The 19,358-nt window shown below is 30.6% G+C and overlaps 2 protein-coding genes across 2 annotated transcripts in view; both read right to left on the bottom strand.

Moving 5' to 3' along the window:
- Nucleotides 1–489: 489 nt before the first annotated feature.
- LOC119603746 (endothelin-converting enzyme 2) lies at nt 490–14,239 on the bottom strand. The gene is made up of 9 exons (XM_037955906.1): nt 14,119–14,239; nt 5,466–5,622; nt 4,602–4,699; nt 3,955–4,528; nt 3,601–3,889; nt 2,069–2,915; nt 1,567–1,615; nt 1,006–1,204; nt 490–944 (listed from the first exon to the last, which is right to left on the bottom strand). The coding sequence occupies exons 1-9, from the start codon at nt 14,198–14,200 to the stop codon at nt 600–602; spliced, it is 2,640 nt and encodes an 879-aa protein (XP_037811834.1). The 5' UTR covers nt 14,201–14,239; the 3' UTR covers nt 490–599.
- A 4,204-nt stretch (nt 14,240–18,443) lies between these two features.
- The window catches only part of LOC119603745 (protein spaetzle), a 35,898-nt gene continuing 34,983 nt past the window's right edge, over nt 18,444–19,358 (bottom strand). The window contains exon 9 of the mRNA XM_037955905.1: nt 18,444–18,926. The gene's annotated coding sequence lies outside the window, so the exon portion shown is untranslated. The remainder of the gene's footprint in view (nt 18,927–19,358) is intronic.

Genomic DNA, 19,358 nt, shown 5'->3' with positions numbered 1-19,358 from the left:
TAATTTTGAGAATGAGTTGCACTTTTTAATAAAATATTTACAAATACAATTAATCAATTACAAGTTATATGTAATCAATCTGTGTTAACATTTGATTTGTAAGAATAATTCAGCTATTTTGAGTTTTCGATTATTTAAAGGATCTGTAAAGTTATCTTAAGGCGATTTTAGAATAATATATGCTATTCAATTTCCAATTGAAGAATTACAATGATACAATATAAACATAATTAGAAATGATTTTCATGTATTTACAAAATAATTTGTCTGTCAATGACAATGATTGATTGAGTGTGAATTGTTAACACTTTAAAATTTAGGGAAAATTTAATTTCATAGACATGAAACCCATTTGTATATTAAGAAAAAAAATCCGTAAAACTGCCAAATAAATCATAGTTTATGCTATATTAAAACATATATTAATTTTAAGTACAAACATTTTAGTAAAATTTTATTTAAAATACTTCAAAATATATTGCTCTTAAAACTAATCTATTTACATCACTTTTTTTGCGTTACAAATTAAACACATTTTTTCTACTATTTCTATAAGACACAACCAAATAGTGTTAATTTTATCATCATATTCTAAGCAGTTACCAAATACGACATTTGGGCTCATTGGGATTCATACCCGAACCACGAGGACAATTAAATGTTTCAGCAAATTCTTCTGAATTCGATAGCACACCTTTAAGACGAATTTTACCCGGGCAATGGGAATCTTCTACGGCATAACGTGAGGCAGCTGGTGTATAGGATTCACACCAAAGATTGCCAAACGATATAAAGAATAACTGTTCATGGCTATAGTGTTCTAATCCGGGAAGTTTGATTTTCTCACGACCGTTTTCTTTAACAAACAGACGATAGGCATAAAAGGCTTCACGCATGCCACCATTATCGGCAATATTTTCACCCAAAGTCAATTCACCATCGATCTGTAAGCAATAAAATTTTCATATTAAAATATTTCTTTTCTTTTTGTGAAAAAAATCTTACATATTCCTCTATATCTGGCAAATAGTAGTGACTATATTGTTCTATAAAACATTCAGTACGATTTATGTATTCACTTATGGTCTCATTAGACCACCATTGTACCATATTTCCATTCTTATCAAACATACGTCCATTGTCATCAAATCCATGTGTCAGTTCGTGTCCCAATATCGTGCCAATTGAACCATAGTTAAGAGCTCTAAAAGATTTTAATTTATATATATACATTTATTAAAGATTTGACTTTGTTAAGAATTGCAATTTAAAATATTTCTTGTGCACTCGTGCTGAAAACTCTCAATTTTGCAAAAGTGATAGCAGCTGAACAATTTGATTTGCTACATATCTCTGTTTTCAACAAGCAAATGTTAACGTGCATTTTCAATTAATTCAAAATATTTAGCATAAAAGAAACATTTTTTAAATTTCTACAAAATTTGCTTTTACTTTGAAATGCATATCACTGATTCCTGTGAAATACCAAAAGTGTGCTGTGTATGGTGCGTAAAAAAGACAATTTTGCAAAACCAAAAAAAAAACATATTTTCGACAATTACTCACTCCAAACCCAGATCGTAGAAGGGATATTGTAAAATTGCAATTGGTATGGCTACAATAAATAAGGTTGCATTAACAAAAAGCAAAAATTCAATAAAATTTATTAAGACCATCATACATGCTCGAAAAGATAAATAAAACTGTATATATGAATATAAAATGTAATCATTAAGGGTATTCACATGAGGCTAGCAAAACGACTTTTTAAAATATAAAGGCCTTGCCTCTTGTAATTTGAAATATAATATTATTAAAAAAAAAAACGTTAATCAACTTATAGAATTTTAAATAATTACTGCATCTTAATATGAATACCCCTAATATTTTCAAAGATATTTATATATTCATATATTGTACAGGCATTTTATTTAAAACATGTTAAAATCACACCCGCTAACATGACAATTTCTGTCACGTTGTATTTAAAGTTTGCAACTTAATGGTTGCCCAAACGAAGAGTGCACACCATTAGTTTTCATCGAATGCAACATACTGATATACTTACTGATGGCATTCGCCTGAAATGTATGAAACGCATTAACATTACTAGGCGAGGTGGCCCAACCAAATGGTTCCGGTACATTCAAATCATTCAATTTCATTTGTGTTTGCCACAACAGTACCCCCACCATATTCTCCAAATGGGTTGAGGCATTCACCTTAACACCCTGATAGTAATCGTCTAGAGCGGTGTTATTGGTAATCCATTCGGGATAGCCAATGAAACTTTTCATTTCCGCAGACTTTTGTAAAGTCTCGTATTTCGTTGGCTCATCCATCCACGTCGTCGAGCGCACCAAATTGTTAAACGAACGTCGTATATCGTTCAGCATACGTTCAACGTTTGGCAATTTGTGGCGAGTGAAGTCGTCGTCTGCTAATGCGTAGGATAGTGCCATGCCCATGAGACTGTTAATGCCATGGGCACAATATAAGGAACGTGGTGTACTGCCTTCGGTGCCAATGACCAGACGCATGTACTCGGCATGTAGCAGACGCATTTCACTAGTGGTATGAAGGATTAACTCTTCCACTGCACTAAGCCATAAATAGAATTCCAAATGTGCTGTTGGCAGTTCTTGCAGATATTCGACTATGGTTTGCAAATACAAAATATCGGCCTCGCTGGTAATGATTTTTAAATCGGTTGTATTAAATTTCTCACTGCCACTGATGTTCTTAGTATTTATACTATCGGTCATCATTAATTGCAAATATTCGTTCCAAATGGGTATTGTTTTGGGTGAGATTAATTTGTCGGTTTGTTTTTGCAAGTCCTTTACTGTAATGTAAATGATGTCATCAATGGGATTTTTTGAAGATTTTGTGGCATTTTCTGCGGCACTTTTGAGCTGTTAATTAACAATAGTATAAGACATCGAAAACTACGAGATCAGTTATGTTTTTATCAAGTCATTTACTCTACTCTAGAGCAGATAGATATAGTAATTTAATAACAGGTTTTGGGGAAAATTATTACATAAACTAATTCCTATGTAATGAATTACAATCTAATGTATTACAATTACTTATTATGTGTAATTTCGCGATTACCAATTACAATTATTTATAATTGTAATTGAAGCTTTGCCTATTACAATTACTTGTAATATGTAATAGACCAATAACCAATTACAATTACTTTAAATTGTAATTGAAGTTTTGTCAATTGCAATTAATTTTAAATGTAACTGAATTTTACTAATTGCAATTATGTAATTGTAATTTAATTATTACCAATTATTAATAAAGGTACTTATAGGGAATAATTTGCACATTTACAAGTAATTGTAATGGGAAATTCTTTATTTACGTGTAATTGGCAAAATTTCAATTAAAAGTAATAGTTTTTGGTAATTACTAGTAATTGTAATATATTATTGTTTAATTACTCATTAAAAATCAGTGAAATTGGCAAAATTTCAATTACAATTACTTGTAATTGGTGAAGCATGAATTACAATTACACTTGCAGTAATTTGTATTCATTACCAATCAAGCCTGTTAAGTACAATTAACTTGAAAATAAATCTTCACCTTAAAAATCTTTCTCGCCACTTTAACAGCATTCACAGTCATCTCACCAACATTGTCTTCGCTATCCTCAGGATTGGCATCCGGATCCAAATATAATAAATAAATTTCGAAAATTTTCTTAACATATGAAACATATGCTTTTAAGCCACTTGAAGTCTGTTTAGCAGCCTCCTCCTCTTCTTCCTCACGAGCCTCGATCTCATTTTCATCGTCGTCATCATCATCATCATCAGCCAATATAAATTTTTTACGAACTTTATATAAAATTTTATGAACATCATCATTGTTACTGTAATTAAATTAAAATTATTTATTAAAAGTATTTTTAAAATACAAAATTTCTTTACTACTCACAACGGCAGTGCTGATTCGGTTTCCGGTGTTCCCAAAGCAATACGATTAATGGTACGATTAAAGGGATCGGCAAATATATCAAAACCGATCATTATATCCATAGATAAAAATTTCTTAATATAAACTATAGACTGCAACCAATTGAATTCCTTAGTTTGATTGTATTTCTTAACACTCTCAGGGCTTAATGTTATATTCAAGCCACTAGGTATTATGGGCAATTTAAATTCGTTTAGGAAGTGTACTATTGGTTCCATGCCTCTCTCCTCCAGTGTTTGAGTGTCCATGCAGGATTTATACATTAATTTTGCTTTGGCCACTGCCTCGGGCTCGGTATCGCTGACATTTTGTTTTAAAAATTTACGCAATTGACGCATTATGCGAATCTGTCGTTCACGAAACCAATCATTCGATATCACAGAATCGGGTCGTGGATGTTCGTCAGACCAGCGACCACAGGTAAATTGATAAAAGTCCTCACAGGGATCAGTCTCTTCGTCCATTGAGTATATTAAGTTTGACGCTGTCCGCAGACATTCATTGGAGCGACAAATTGTACTAATAGAGTTTTTGCCTGTGGAAAGTAAGGATATATATTTTAATATATATTGATGAAATTTAGGTGGAAGGGGGTGACTACTACTTACTTAATAAAACACTTAAAACTATGATGGTTATTAACAATAAGATTATTAATACTATGAGCAAAATGAATAGGGTTTTGTTGTAGTATTTTCGACGAAATCTGAAAAATATAAACATGAGAGAAATTAAAATTTAAACAAACTATGATGATGGAAAAATTTCGGTCTTGTGTACTACAATCTATCTAATTTTACAATTCATGAAATTGTCCTTCTAATTAAACATTATATTTGTAATTGAATTACTTTTAATTGTAGTTGAAGAATTTCTAATTACAATTACTTATAATTGTGAATTTGTTCCATTATAATGTAATTTTTAATTAAACTTCAATTTTAATTATAAGAAATTGTAATTGGCAAAACTTCAATTACAAATGATTGTAATTGATTATTGGTCAACTACACATTATAAATAATTGGAATTGGAAAAACATCAATTACAAGTAATTGTAATTGGTTATTGCTCAATTACTTTGTGTATTCATTACCCCCAAGCCTAATTCAATATACGTATAAAAAACTGGGTAGTCCTCATTCGATAGCTTTTCAAAAATATGACTTTGGAATTATAAATTTCGAATATATTTCATATAATTAACTAAAGTTAGGCATAGTAAGCCTCCTATGTCTAACTTTAGTAAATTATATGAAATATATTCGAAATCTATAAATACTTGAAAATAAGTATAATATGTATAATTTTCACCAAAAACAAAATTACAAATCAAAAATAATTTGAATATCAACTACTTTCCCAAACACACAAAACAGAACAATTAAAATGCAATTACATGTGAGTGTGAATACAAAACTACAACTACAAGTATTTTTGTTACAATTTCTATATCATCCACCACTACTCACCTGGATTCCACCCCTATTAAATTATTATTTGGATAGTGATGCAGCGCAGGTGGTGATTTGGCGCTATTATTATTTTGATTGACATGTTCGACGCTAGCGGCACTATGACCTCTTGCGGAGATACGTCCAGAAATTGTGGATTGTATGCTTAAATTGTCTAAAAAGTATATTATACTAATTATTAATATGGAAAATATGTTTTATTGATGTTTAGGTTTTTGTCTCTGGTCAACCGGTGACCAATGACGTGAAAAATAAACAAATAGTAAAAATAATAAATAGAAAGGATATATAAATGTGTTTGTACATACGTAAATATATGTATGTATATGTACAAACATACATACATACATATATACTTATGTATATGTATGTATATACTTATGTTATGTTTATATTTACATATTTGTACTTAGATTACCTCGTGGTGTATTTGTACTTGGCAATTATTTTAATAAGTATCAACACCCTGCATTGTATGGAAAACCTCTATCCCATATATTTGTAAGACTTTTTACTTTCCGAGATGACCTATTTTCTGTAGTTCAATTAATTAACGTATGAGTTTGTGGCGGCTACAGAGATTCCAAAATAGAGAGCTTGAAAAGAAGTAAAGAAGTCTAGTATAGGGCATGATCGGCTATATACCCTTCAGGAATCCAGGAAGACTTGGATTCAGATTTATATAAAACTTCTTCAAACCGAACATAAATATGATATATACTACCACAAAGACCCTCATCTTGCTGTATTGCAATTCCGTGGTAAAGAGGTGCTGCCAGTATCTCTAGTCTGCCGGGACTATAAACTGGTGATGTCAAATGTATCTTCGGTCCTTGGAATAATTTGATATGGGGTCGAACCAGAGCACCACATAATCTAGTACTACGGGTGGCCAATTGACCGCAAGACTTGTCCTGGCTGATCAGTTGGTTGAGGTTCCTTTGGGATCCACGTAGTGGATGTGGTTGAAACCCAAATTCGCGGTGAAATATAAATTTACGGTATAAGTTTCTGTTACTGCTACTAGTTTTTAGGAGCGTTACAAACCATAGGGCAAGGCTTTTTCCTTTGTCGGGGTTAGATTGAGCTTGACTCATTACACCTGTCATTCCCCAATGGGACTACTATGGGAAGAGATTAGATAGCTCGAGTATTTGAGCAAAGTGCAGGTATACTGGATCGGAAATTCTATATACGGACCGGAAATTCCAATGGGGCAGTAGTGAGTCGTTACAAAAGCTCATCCAGTGGTTGAAAAAGACCACCGTGAAATAGGCCAAGACGGCAGGTGTTCACGTAAAGCACTTCGACATTAATTAATACTAACATAAGTGTATAATGCTCAATGCTTTTGTTTGAAGGGGATCTATAATCAAATAATATATCTACTACGTCCGTCTGTCACGCAGACTAGATCATCTTACGAGGTATATATGTACATTTAGAACACTACAGGGTATTAAATGTGTATTTATATTTTACGTATGAATGGACAACAAATCAGCAATTCGTAGAAATTTCTTTTAATAAAAATCAACCACAGGAAATATATGTCCTTAGCAATTGTTTATTGAGAGCAAACACATACGACATATTTACATTAGGGTGGCTCTAATATACATATGTACATACATATGTATGTAGTATGTGGAAAACTTCTGCCGAAAATGAAAATTTAGTTTATTCCAAAATAAGGACCTTTTTACCCAGCTCACCAAATAGAGATCCCAGGACTAACATTTTGAGAATTTTGTTTCTTACAATGAACCAGAGTTTCATTTTTAGTGGGGGGCTATCCTAATAAAATAAGTATTTTTTTTAACTTTAAGGAACACATTAACCCTTTCACGCACAAAACTAAACCGCTGGACTTTTTTATGGATATGACTTCACCACACATCTTATTTTGACGTATATTGAAAATTTTTGATGAAAAATGGAAAAAGTGTTTTCGATGGATATCGCAGGATATTATCCTTTTTTGCATATAGTGACATCAAATTCTAAAAAGTAACTTATTTTTCTTTCTAAATAACCATTTACTGCAGCTGTGAACTCAAAGTTACGTTCTAAATCGAGAAAAATTTAAAAAAAAATCATGGGACACTGGTGTCCCGTGTACGTGAAAGAGTTAAGAAAAGGTTTTGTCATTTAGTTTGTAACATGTATTGGTTGTAGACCCAAAAATAGGTTGTATATAAGGGTCTCCCATGGAAATGACTTCAATCTTAATAACTGAATAAAAATATGAACATCGAATCATTTTTGACCTACCTTATATGAGTCTCTTTCAGGAAATTATCACTAAATATCATAAGGTTCGGAACATAATTCATATAGACGGGGTTACCATATATTCTTTATGGAAAATCAGCTTATTATCAATAAATCGTTTATGTATAGTATTAGGAGAAAAGTGACAAAAATGATTTGTAATAAGAAAAAAACAAGTAAGAAATTATAGTCGGGCGAGGCCGACAGTCAGGCGAGGCCTAGCGAGGCTAGGTGAAATAATGAACCGATGTTAACCATTTTCAATAGGCTTCGTCTACGATACCATAAAAGATCATGTGCCAAATTTTATTGAATTATCTCCAAAATTGTTTGATTACAAGGATTACAAGCCCTATTGGGGGGTTCAGTTGTATGGGGGCTAGGTGAAATAATGGACCGATCTTAACCATTTTCAATAGGCTTCGTCCCTGGGACAATAGAAGATCATTTACCAAATTTCATTGCATTATCTTCAAAATTGCGACCTGTAGTTTGATTACAAGGTTTACATGGACGGACGGACAGATGGACGGACATAGCTAAATCGACTCAGAAAATGATTCTGAGCCGATATTGTGCGTTACAAACATCAGCACAAACCCAATATACCCTCCCCACTAAAGTGGTGTAGGGTATAATGACACTCTCGAATTCTGAAGATTTAGATTAATAATGAACACAAGCCCCCATAAGAATCCTAATCTCCAAGATTCTCATAATAATTTCGGCAACCGTTATAAAAAAATTAGGTTTCCATTTTAATAACTTTAACCAAAAACAATTGGAATTTCACTAATGTCCTTTTCATGATGAAAATTCGTAATAATGTGTTATAAAAGTTTTAAATGTCTGGCAACAAATATAGCCGCACAGCTTGACATATATAATCCCATCAACAATAAAAAGTTAGATATGAATTTAAAAAAAAAAAAAACGAGTAAAAATCGTTAGGATAAAGTTTGTTTTTGTCTAACAGTCAACTGACCGTACCGAACAATTGGTTGTTGTTCGTTTAGTCAAACTGTAGTATGTCTGCTGTCAAGCATTTATTAACATCTTGATAAAATGTTGTTTTCCACATGTCACTATCCTGTCATTATGGTTAAAATAGTTTTTTTTTGTTTAAGTTTTTCTTTTGTACTATTTTACACACATTGCCGTTTTGTTTGTTTTAGCCATGCTTTATATGTATGCACGAGTTGTATGCTTAGAGGCCAAGGGTTTGCAATATGGATGCCTCAATTACCAAAACGATTAACTACAGTTTTATAATTTTCTAAATTTTTAATGTTAATGAATTTTCTTTTGTCACTGAATAAAATGTGATTTGCTAAGAAGCCAAATTTGTTATGAATTCTAGGATATTATCCTAATATATCAACCAGTTTAGAGTTATTTATTGTCAAAACGATTAGGTTACATTGATTAAGTAAAAGAAGTTGAACAATATACATATTTCCATTATTGTTTAAGGAAGTTAAACATTTTGGCAAGTAAACCGTCCTTATAATCCTCACCAACACCACCATATATGCATTAAAAAATCCGCATGTGTAAATCCTTTTAAAGGTACTTGTGGCTCCCACCACCATAATCCTTCACTCTTCAACATTATTGTCACATGTACAAAGTTTTTCATTATAATTGTTAAATTCAAAAAAAGGAACTAAATATATGAAAAATTAATGTTTGAATGTAATTTAAAGTTCATTGTACTTTTTGTTTATGCTCATAGTACAATAATGAATATGAATAGCCATTTGCGTGTTTTCAATAGAATAATCATAAAAACCTACAAAAACTAACAACTACAACAACCTAAAATTATTAATATTTTATAAAACAATAATGTAAAATATACATAATAATATAAACAATTTAAAATTAGATTTTTTTCAGTTTTAATTTTTATTCACGTGTACCTGTTTTTAATTTAAATAAATATTTTATTTACCTCAAATTAAACATAGTTATCAGGAAAAGTTTTTAGGTGACTGACCGATAAATTTATTTAGTGGAACAATTTTAAAAATACAAAATGGAAAAAATGTATTTGTCATTCAATTTTATATACCCCAGGAAAATTAGTGGAAAGAATTAGCTCACTGGGGAATATCAGATAGCTAAATAAAAGTTGGCTAAAAGTCACCATTCATTCCATGTACGCTAAGTGACATATTGGTGGTCAAAGGATACAAAAATAAGTTTTTACAAATATCTCGCTTAAAGTAATTTTTGCGGATTCCGATACTACTACATTTCTGTAGACAATTTGGTACTTTATCGTTCTACAAAAGGTACTTTTTGAATTTTCTATAATATTGAACCTAAGAACATGAAATTAAGCATGTAGAGCCTGTATTAGGTGAGAACCTATACAAGAGGACTTTTTGGTATTTCTTCGTTCTACAAAAGGTACTTTTTGAATTTTCTATAATAATTAACTTATAAACATGAAATTAAGTGTGTAGATCCCGGATTAAGTGAGAACACATAAAAGGGGACTGTTTGGTACTTTTTCGTGCTACTAAAGGTACTTTTTAAATTTTCTAGAATAATTAACGTATAAACATGAAATGTGTAGAGCCCGGATTAGGTGAGAACACTTAAAAGGGGACTTTTTGTTACATTTTGATCCTAGAAACATAAAAATTAATCATGTAGAGCCCGGATTAGCTGAGAACCTTTAAATGGGACTTTTTGGTACTTTTTCGTTCTTCAAAAGGTACTTTTTGAATTTGCTATAATATTGAACCTAGAAACATGAAATTAAGTATTTATAGTGAGAACATGTAAAAAGAGACTTTTTGGTACTTTAAAGTCAATATAAATTGGGAGGAAACGATTTTATCTACTTTTTGTTCTATGAATGGTACACTTTTTGGGTTTTATGCAAATACGCAACACCCAGATTGATGGGTGTTGATCGTTTTACAACTGGTATTTTTTTTTTGTACTGCCTATTCTATTTAACACATCATGGTGAAGGGTATATAAGATTCGGCATAGTTGTTTAATTTGTAATAGTGCATTAATTTTTAATTTTAATATAATTTAAAACGATAACACTTGTTTACAACGATTTTGCTCAGAATATAAAACCTATATGGGTTTCTTCATTTTGATTATCTAAGAAAAAAATATTAAAAAAACTCTAGGACGTCAAATCTAAGGCTAAAATTTTATAAAAACAATCAGATTTCAAAACTTTAAAATTTTTGTAACAAAAGGATTACACAGTAAGACAAAATAAACGAAATTGGTAATACTTGGGAAGTGATACTATTTTTCGAAAAAGAGGATTCAAGTAGAATAAGAATCTGTTTTTTTAAATTTGCCAAACGCCTCCGAAATATTGAGATACGGGTAAAAAGCGGGTTTTTGTTCCTTTAAGCACTTACAAGTCTGCAACTTAGTTCTTAAAAAATTGATTTTCTGAAAGCTGCTGGGGGATGGAAGTTAAATATGAGCCGATCCTCATAAAATTTGATCCAAACTTGGAAAACGGTGCAAAACTAAAATCAGGTTATTTAAACAAGGCCTCAGCTTCTGTTGAGAGTAAATGTTATGAAATTTAACTGTTTTACAACTTTTAATTGAGTTCCGGCAAGTGTCCCTGCTCTCAGATGAGGTACAATTTTTGACAAATTAATTTTAGATTCTTATTATCAAAATAAGACCAAAAAATAATATAATTCTAATTCTGACGAAAAACTAATTTTCTGAAAGGGGCCTTATATGGGGTCTAGGGGCAAATATGGATCGATCTACATAAAATTTTGTGTACTTACTTATATACATTACATTTATTTATGCTAAATTTCTTTGCAATATGAATGTTTATAAGTGAATTAATATTTGAGTAATTTTGAGAAGGTCCGTGCATTACGAAATACGACTGGCTCATTAGTGTTTATAAAAATCTATAAAATTTAGTTGTGCTTTTTTTTGGAGATACAAGTATAAATATTTCAGGGTTCAGTTATATGGGTTTTAGATGAAATCATAGACTGATTTTAACCTCTTCCATACCTTTGTTCTATTTAAATTTAACATACGTTCATCAAATTTAACATTGCGATCTGTTCCTTGCAAGCTTCACATTTCATAAGCCGGACAGAGAGACTTAAGCGACTCAAAAATGATTTGAGTACTTTAAGGTGATTATAAGACAAATATTTTTACCCTCCCCACTAAAGTGGTTTATGGTATAAATAGAAGCATTTTGTTAAATTCTGCGAGAATTGGTCTTTTTGGATCTTGTGCCATCTATGTCCTTCAAAAATCAGGTCGGAAATGCTTAACTATTATTTTTCATTTATTTTAATAAATATTTTTAATATATAAAAATAAAGCCTTTTCCTAGTCTTATTCTTTATGCCTTTAAGACTTTTCTGGCTTTTTTTAATTTCCGACTTAGGCCTTTATTTCTGAAGCTCCTGGCAACACTGCTATTATAGCCCCCATATATCATAAAATGACTTTAACCTCCGCAATTGACTTAGTTGTACTAAGATACAGCTCAGTTTAATATTAGTATAAATTCACATATAGTGATGGGTCCATATTTGACCCTAGCCTTTTTGGTGCCAAAAAATAGTTTTTGTCATTAATTTGTTTAAGTATATCGAAATTAAGGTAAAATATATAAATTCTCTAAAAATTACCCAATTAAGCTTAGTAGATTCCATATTTAATTTCGAAGTCCATTCTAAGTAATCTTACGGCTGCGGAGACGGATACATTTTTACCAAATTAAAATTTATTTTAAGTTGTTTACGAATTTAGACAGTTTTTTACAAATTTAGAGTCATGCCATGCGATTCATACTTTTTACGATCAAAAATCATATCGTTCTGTGAATGCAAAGGAAGAATAAGAAAAAAAAAAATAAAATGGCTACAAATCCGCAGCATCAGAAAATGCATCCGCAGGTTTGTATTTCGTATTAATATCAACGTTGTGATAAAATTTTAATAGACGTTAAAATTCTTATACAGTAAACATTTTTAACACCGATTTTAAGTCTATTAATAACTGGTGTATATACATTCATATATATCACGTAAACCCAGCAATTCGAGTGATTTTCAATAACGTCTAACCACCTGGTTGGTTCTAATTCATTTTTAGTCACGAATATATTCTATGTAAACGAAGGTCACTTTAGTGTCCCCTTTGTAAGAGAAAGAGTGGACACTTAAAAAACAAACTGAAGCTTGTTGTTTGTCTCTTCGTTATCTATGGGCTGACGATTGGCTTCCTCGTAGGACAAGCACACGTGACCGAACTGCTTGGTTTATGTAGTTTTTCTTATTTTTAGGAGAGATATTTTGTTAATTTCATTTTCAATTTTCATATTAATATCCATTATTAAGAAAAATCATAAATTATCATCTACTTGAAAGTACATATAATTTGCTATTAACAAATATTGAACAGTTTGAAAATATTTTGCGTATTTTAGTGTTCTTGTTCTTGTATTTAACTGCTATTTTCCATGTTTGTAGACTCTTCTAAATACTAAAATAAAGTGTTCTTCAATTGTTTCCAATAAAAATAATGTCAAGTACAAGGTCTTGAAATATGATCGAATTTAAATATAACATTTCGAGGTAGTTACCCTAACGAATGCAAAACCATTCGACGCAACAAAAGCTGAATTAAAAATATGGGTGAGAGAATCCTATAAGACCTTTTGGAATAATAAAACGGCGGGTAGAACCACAAAGATCCTATGGGGTGACCCTGATGAGAACAAGATGAGAAATCTCCTTAAAATGAGCAAGTCTGAAGTTAGTATGGTGGTACGAGCACATCTATACAAAATTGGCCATGCGAAATCAGACGAATGTGGAGCATGTGGAGAGGACAATGAAACTCTAAAACACTTTCTTTGCCACTGTCAATCATTCGTCGAAGCTAGATCCAAGTATCTTGGAAGTGATGTTATTTCGGAAATACTATTCCTGACTTACACTGATTGGAAAATTCTTAGGAATTACGTCCAGGAAACTGAGTTTCTGAACATTGAAAAATAATATACTTTTTTTTCTTTCATGAAAAGGAGCGCACAACAGGCCCGATAATGGTCTAGGTGTATTTCTTCGGATTTGATGTACTATACATCCTGTATAGTACAGTGTATTAAATTCGTTTTATTCTCATGTTAAAATAATTTTACTTGTTGATTAGAACTTTTGCATGCTTTATTTGTAAACAGAAAGTGTCTAAAAAAATTCCTTTCAGAAGTAAAAAAATTTTATTATGTATTTAGTTTGAAGGTCAATAACTATTAAAGTTGAAGTTATAAACACACACACACACATTTATCCAAAGCTATTTTTTATTATTACAAAATTTTCTAATTACTCACCCGGTGTATTAGGACGACGTCTTTCTATCGTAAATCCATTAGTTGTTGTCCAAACATTATTTGTATTATAAGTTCTATCCATTTTTCTTAGTTTAGATTTAATATACTATTTTTAGTTAAGTTCACTTTTAAACTTTAGACATGCTAGCAAAAATGACACTTTAACACTGTCACCACTCACTTGCACATACAATACAAAAACTTTTTAAAAATTCTTTAAATTGTGTCATTGATAAACTTAATTTTAATTTTGCTTAATTTTTTTAATATTTTAATTTATTTACTTATTTAAATTGCATATAAATAATAACAATAATCACTTTTCATTACAAGGTCCTTTATTATTTAAAATATTTTTCTTATTTTTTTTTTATTTATTTACAAATAATTTCTCTTTTTTGTTTGTCTAAAATGAAATGTAGAAGTAGTTAGTATCCTTGTTGAAAACCATTTAAGTGTTTTCCTATTTACCTACATTATTCGTTATTATATTGAGGAAAAAACACACTCACTCAATAAACGTTTCACAAATGAAAAGTATAAAACAAAAATCAAAACTAAATAAAATAGCGATGTGTCCTTGCGACTATGGTTTTTCTTACCAAAAGAATACCGGTGAATTGAAACAGTTTAGTTACCAACACGAGCCTTTTATAAATTCCGTGCCACTAAAGGTGCCTTACTTTGTATCTTCATGTGTGTGTGTGTGTATTACACGCGAGAGTATTTTATTTTGTTGGAATCCTTCTTAGCTTTAGCTTGCATTCATGGATTTGCTACCAATATTGGTAGTAGTATTACAATGCTATTGTAATTGTTAATACATTTACCACTATTTGTCTATTTCTATCTGATGGCTTCCATTACGTACCGAGCGTGTGACGTAGCATGAGAGCGAAAAAAAGAGAGTTTAACGTGTACGTATACTAATGGCATTACCAACAAGTTATGCAGACAGACATATCGCTGAACACTTGATATTTGTTTAACGGCTGTCAATATCAGTTTTCTAGCTCTTTTTATACTCAGTGCCCTAGATTAGTTAAGCTCTTATATGTAGTTCGCTCGAAGCACTGGCCCTGATTGCTACACAGAGGGAGAAAGAAATATATACGCCTGGAACCAAATTAACATCAAAGATTTTATAATTTTTCAATAACATCCGTTGTCAAAGTATATACGGATTGTTTGTCAATAGTGAGCTTACCACGTTTGTTAACATTTAGACAACGGATGTGTATAAAATTTAGATTTCGACAACGAATTGTTGCAATGTTGTCAACAGTACATAGTCTTGTCGTACGTATGTATATACTTTGACAACGGATATTATTGAAAAATTATAAACAGGATGGTGTCAATTTGGTACCAGGCGTGTATATTTCTTTTTTCCTCTGTGTATAAATCCCACAGAAGATGTCACAGTCGACTTTAAGTTACTCTTAATAGAAAACTTTTGCGCTGAATTTATGATTTCAGAGATAATTCGGTCCTTACGTGGAGAGTACTATAGGTCATACAAGTAACTTGACTTGATTATTATAACATCAACTACTCTAAAAAAGGTCGGTTTAATACAAAGACCTTGAAACTTAATAGGTTCAAAACTATTATTTTCTACAAATCCGTGAAACGAGTGACAGTCGTAGTATTGTTTATTTTTCTTTTTTCCACCATAATTTCAATAATTACCTTAATACACGCTGACTCCCACCGTACGTGTTGTTTAGTGTTAGAAAATCTCTGCATAAAATCAAAAATTTTCTTTCAACACTCAATTTTTTCGTGCAGTGTATTTAAATAAGACTCAAAATTTCCCTACTGCTACGGTGTTAATTGAGTGAGAATTTGTATATGAGTAACATCTAAAGGTGGTGGTAAAGCAAAACAATGACTAAAAGAATCTAGTTAAGAAATTTATTGATTCTTTTGAAATTATTATTGATTTTATTTTTAACACTACTGTTAGAATAACGCTTACTTCTGAAAATTGAAGCAATTTATTAAGTAAATAGTTTTTCTTTATTTGTTAGTGCATAAATAAACAATATTTTAATTATTTAATGGACAAACAGAAAATGTATAAAATTTTAATTTAGCAAAGAGTATAACAAAAATAATATGAATATTACCGTGATTGTGGCGGCTATATGATAATATTTGATACTAGCCCAATGAAGTATTTTGATACCAAATTCACTGTAGGAACGGTCCCTTCTCCTCAATATAAGGTCCTTTCAAAAAACGTCTTTAAGACTCATAACTGTCTGAATTGTACATATAAAGCGTACATAATTGACACTACCCCCATTTAATCCCTCTTGGAGAGATAAGTTTATTGTTAATAAATAACTAAAAAAATCACTTATTTTAATTCTGTAGAGGTACGTCCATAATTGACCCCAGCAGTCATTAAGGGCCCTATTTGGAGAATTATCCTGATCTTTAAATTATTACCGGTATATGGGCAATTCCATTTTTGCACGCACTTCACTTTTGCATTTTTGAAGATAATTCATTTGGTGTATGATCTGTAGTAGCTCCAAAGACAAAGGGTGTCGAAAATTTTTGAAATCGGTTCTTTATTACTCCTAGTCGCCATACGAGCGGACCCGCATATATCGCTTTTTAGCTCAAAACTATGTTAATAACAATTCTATGACTTTGAAAATCCGTAGAACTAAAATATATATAAGACTAAACGATATTTACTGCCAATTTTCATAACAACCAGACCTCATTTGACCCAAGAAAAACGCTTAAACATCCATAACTCACTTATAAGCAGTAGTTTTATGATAAAATTTTGCATAAATAAGTTGTATATGAACATAAATTCCACCCCAATTTATTATGAGGATCGGTCTATATTTTACAGAAGTCGTCATGTAGCAATTTTTTTTATTAATTGCTTAAAGATGTATGGATATGAGTGGGACATGTCCGACTACACTTTCCTACTCCTTTTTATTTGTTTAAGTGTGTGTATGCATATATTTACAACATATTTATCTATGTCTGTATATATTATATAATCTAAAAAACAGCAAGAGAAACAACTAAGAATGTATTGTCGGGCATGGCCGACCATATGATACCCTACACCAGTGAGTATGTTAAAATTGTGAATTATTTTTCTAATAATAATTTTTCCTTAATTCCGAAATATTTTAACAACTTGTTACAAAAAAAGTGATTTTCTGAAAGAGGGGTTATATGGGGACAAAGGTAAATAGTGTTCTCTCCGTATAAATTTTGTTAAGAGTGATTTACGATGACAATAAAGTTATTTATGCAGAATTTCAATGTGATACCTTCCACCATCTAGTCATTTTTTGGAGGGGAATTTATATGGGGGCTAGGGTCAAATAAGGCCCCATCATTGCGAAAATCGGCAGTATCATTTAAACTTATATAAAACTAAGATTTGCCAATTTTTGTAGAGATTATACAAGATTTAAGCTCAAAAGCCCTATTCGGGGGTACGATTGCATGGGGGCTAGGAGAAATAATGGTCCGATTTCAACCATTTTAATAGGCTTCGTCTTTGAGAAGAAGAGTATGTACCAAATTTTATCAAATTATCTCGAAAATTGCGACCTGTAGGTTTACATGGACAGACGGAAAGACGGACAGACGGACATAGCTTAATCGACTCAGAAAGTGATTCTGAGCCGATTGGTATACTTTAGAGTGGGTGTAGGATCAATATTTTATAAGCCACACCACTATAGTGGTGTAGCGTATAAAAACTGTCAAAAACAATGGGTCACGTACGATATTTAAATATGTTCATTATAAAATAATCTTAAATGTTTTTTTCTTATAAATTATAGATTATGAAGGAAAAATATATCCTTAGTGCAACAAATTAAAATTAATTTTCAAGCACTTCTTTTTTGTAAAATCTATACCACTCTGAAGGCGTATAAATGTCACGATCGATGGAATAGAATTGCCCATAACAAACAATCTTTTAAATCCTAACAAGGAATTATAATCGTTTATAAAAGTTTTGACTTACCCAACATTATTAGGAAGTACTCATGATTAACAAAAAAATAGCAAAATTCTCCCATAGCGCGTTGCATGTTAAATTTAAAATTAAACTAATTAAATTTTTGAAATGTTTATTTTTCACATTTATTTGCATTTTGTAAATATTATTAAAAACAATATAAATAATTAAATCATTAACAAATATACAAAAGAAAACAATTTGCTAAATTCAAATCAGAGATAACCTTACAATAGTTTTTTAAGCATATTTGTGCAATTCACAAATATTATTGTAACGTTGTAAGATAAACAATAGCAAAAATATTAAAAATAATATTATATCGAAATAATATAGATAGTAAATTCTATAATTATGCTTAGAAAATTAAAAAAATTAAATATGTATGTAAATAAGTCATATAAAATAAAATGTTTGTAATATTTTTAAATAATGTTAATTGGTATCTTAATATACCATTGCAGTTTTGTAGTATTTGTATTTGTTATTATCTATTTTATATAATATGGTTTTTAGAGGTTAACAATACGTAAAGGCAAATTTTCCCAAAGCTAATAAACCTAAGCGTTTTAAATATTACAGAGAGATCGAAAGACATTATATATTGAAAAAATCTATACATCGATAAAATAAATATATATCTTTAATTTTTAAGATATACATATGTATATAAATTTAGTTAGTCTTTGGGAATCAGTTCTTATATTAATGGAATTTTATTTATTTATAGACCTAAGCTAAGAGACCATTTATCCAATGCCATCATTTATCATTCTTCTGTTTCGGATTTCTGAAATTAGTAAATAAAATAGAAATTTATTACAATAATTTCCATTTTGAATTTAAAAGATTTTGTCCATGATCACTAATTTCAACAAAATTTTCTTCAAGTATGAAATTATAAATAAAACAAGTGAAAGTGTTATATTCGGCTGTGCCCACCATCAAACCGTATTTCGTAAAAGGAAACACCTCTATAAACATCAGGGAATATGGCTTAAGTCAATTATGGACCGGGCACTTTTTAATTAACAAAATATTTATTTTTAAAAACAAATAATGTTTTTTTTTCAGTAGGGTCAATTATGGACCGATTGTCATTAAATTTGATAGAAAGGTTTCGGCGCGTATAAGACTTATTTATTTTGAATTTCATAACTCTACTCGTATTGTCGTTACATTCATAAGCGTAAGAGTAATTTTCTGAACGGGACCTTATATG

Source organism: Lucilia sericata, unplaced genomic scaffold, assembly GCF_015586225.1.
Source record: "Lucilia sericata isolate MDLA Ls3-8-SP2 unplaced genomic scaffold, ASM1558622v1 Contig000333F_arrow, whole genome shotgun sequence".
In the NCBI taxonomy this organism is placed as follows: domain Eukaryota; kingdom Metazoa; phylum Arthropoda; class Insecta; order Diptera; family Calliphoridae; genus Lucilia; species Lucilia sericata.
The sequence above is the reverse complement of the archived record's forward strand: the minus strand, read 5'-3'. Positions and strand labels throughout refer to the sequence as shown.

Excerpts from the sequence above, each read along its gene's own strand:
- LOC119603746 (XM_037955906.1), bottom strand. The coding sequence starts at position 14,200 with ATGGATAGAACTTATAATACAAATAATGTTTGGACAACAACTAATGGA. Across the intron at positions 4,529-4,601 it reads AGTTTTAAGTGTTTTATTAA|GCAAAAACTCTATTAGTACA; the intron begins GTAAGTAGTAGT and ends TACTTTCCACAG. Across the intron at positions 1,205-1,566 it reads TTCTACGATCTGGGTTTGGA|AGCTCTTAACTATGGTTCAA; the intron begins GTGAGTAATTGT and ends AAAATCTTTTAG.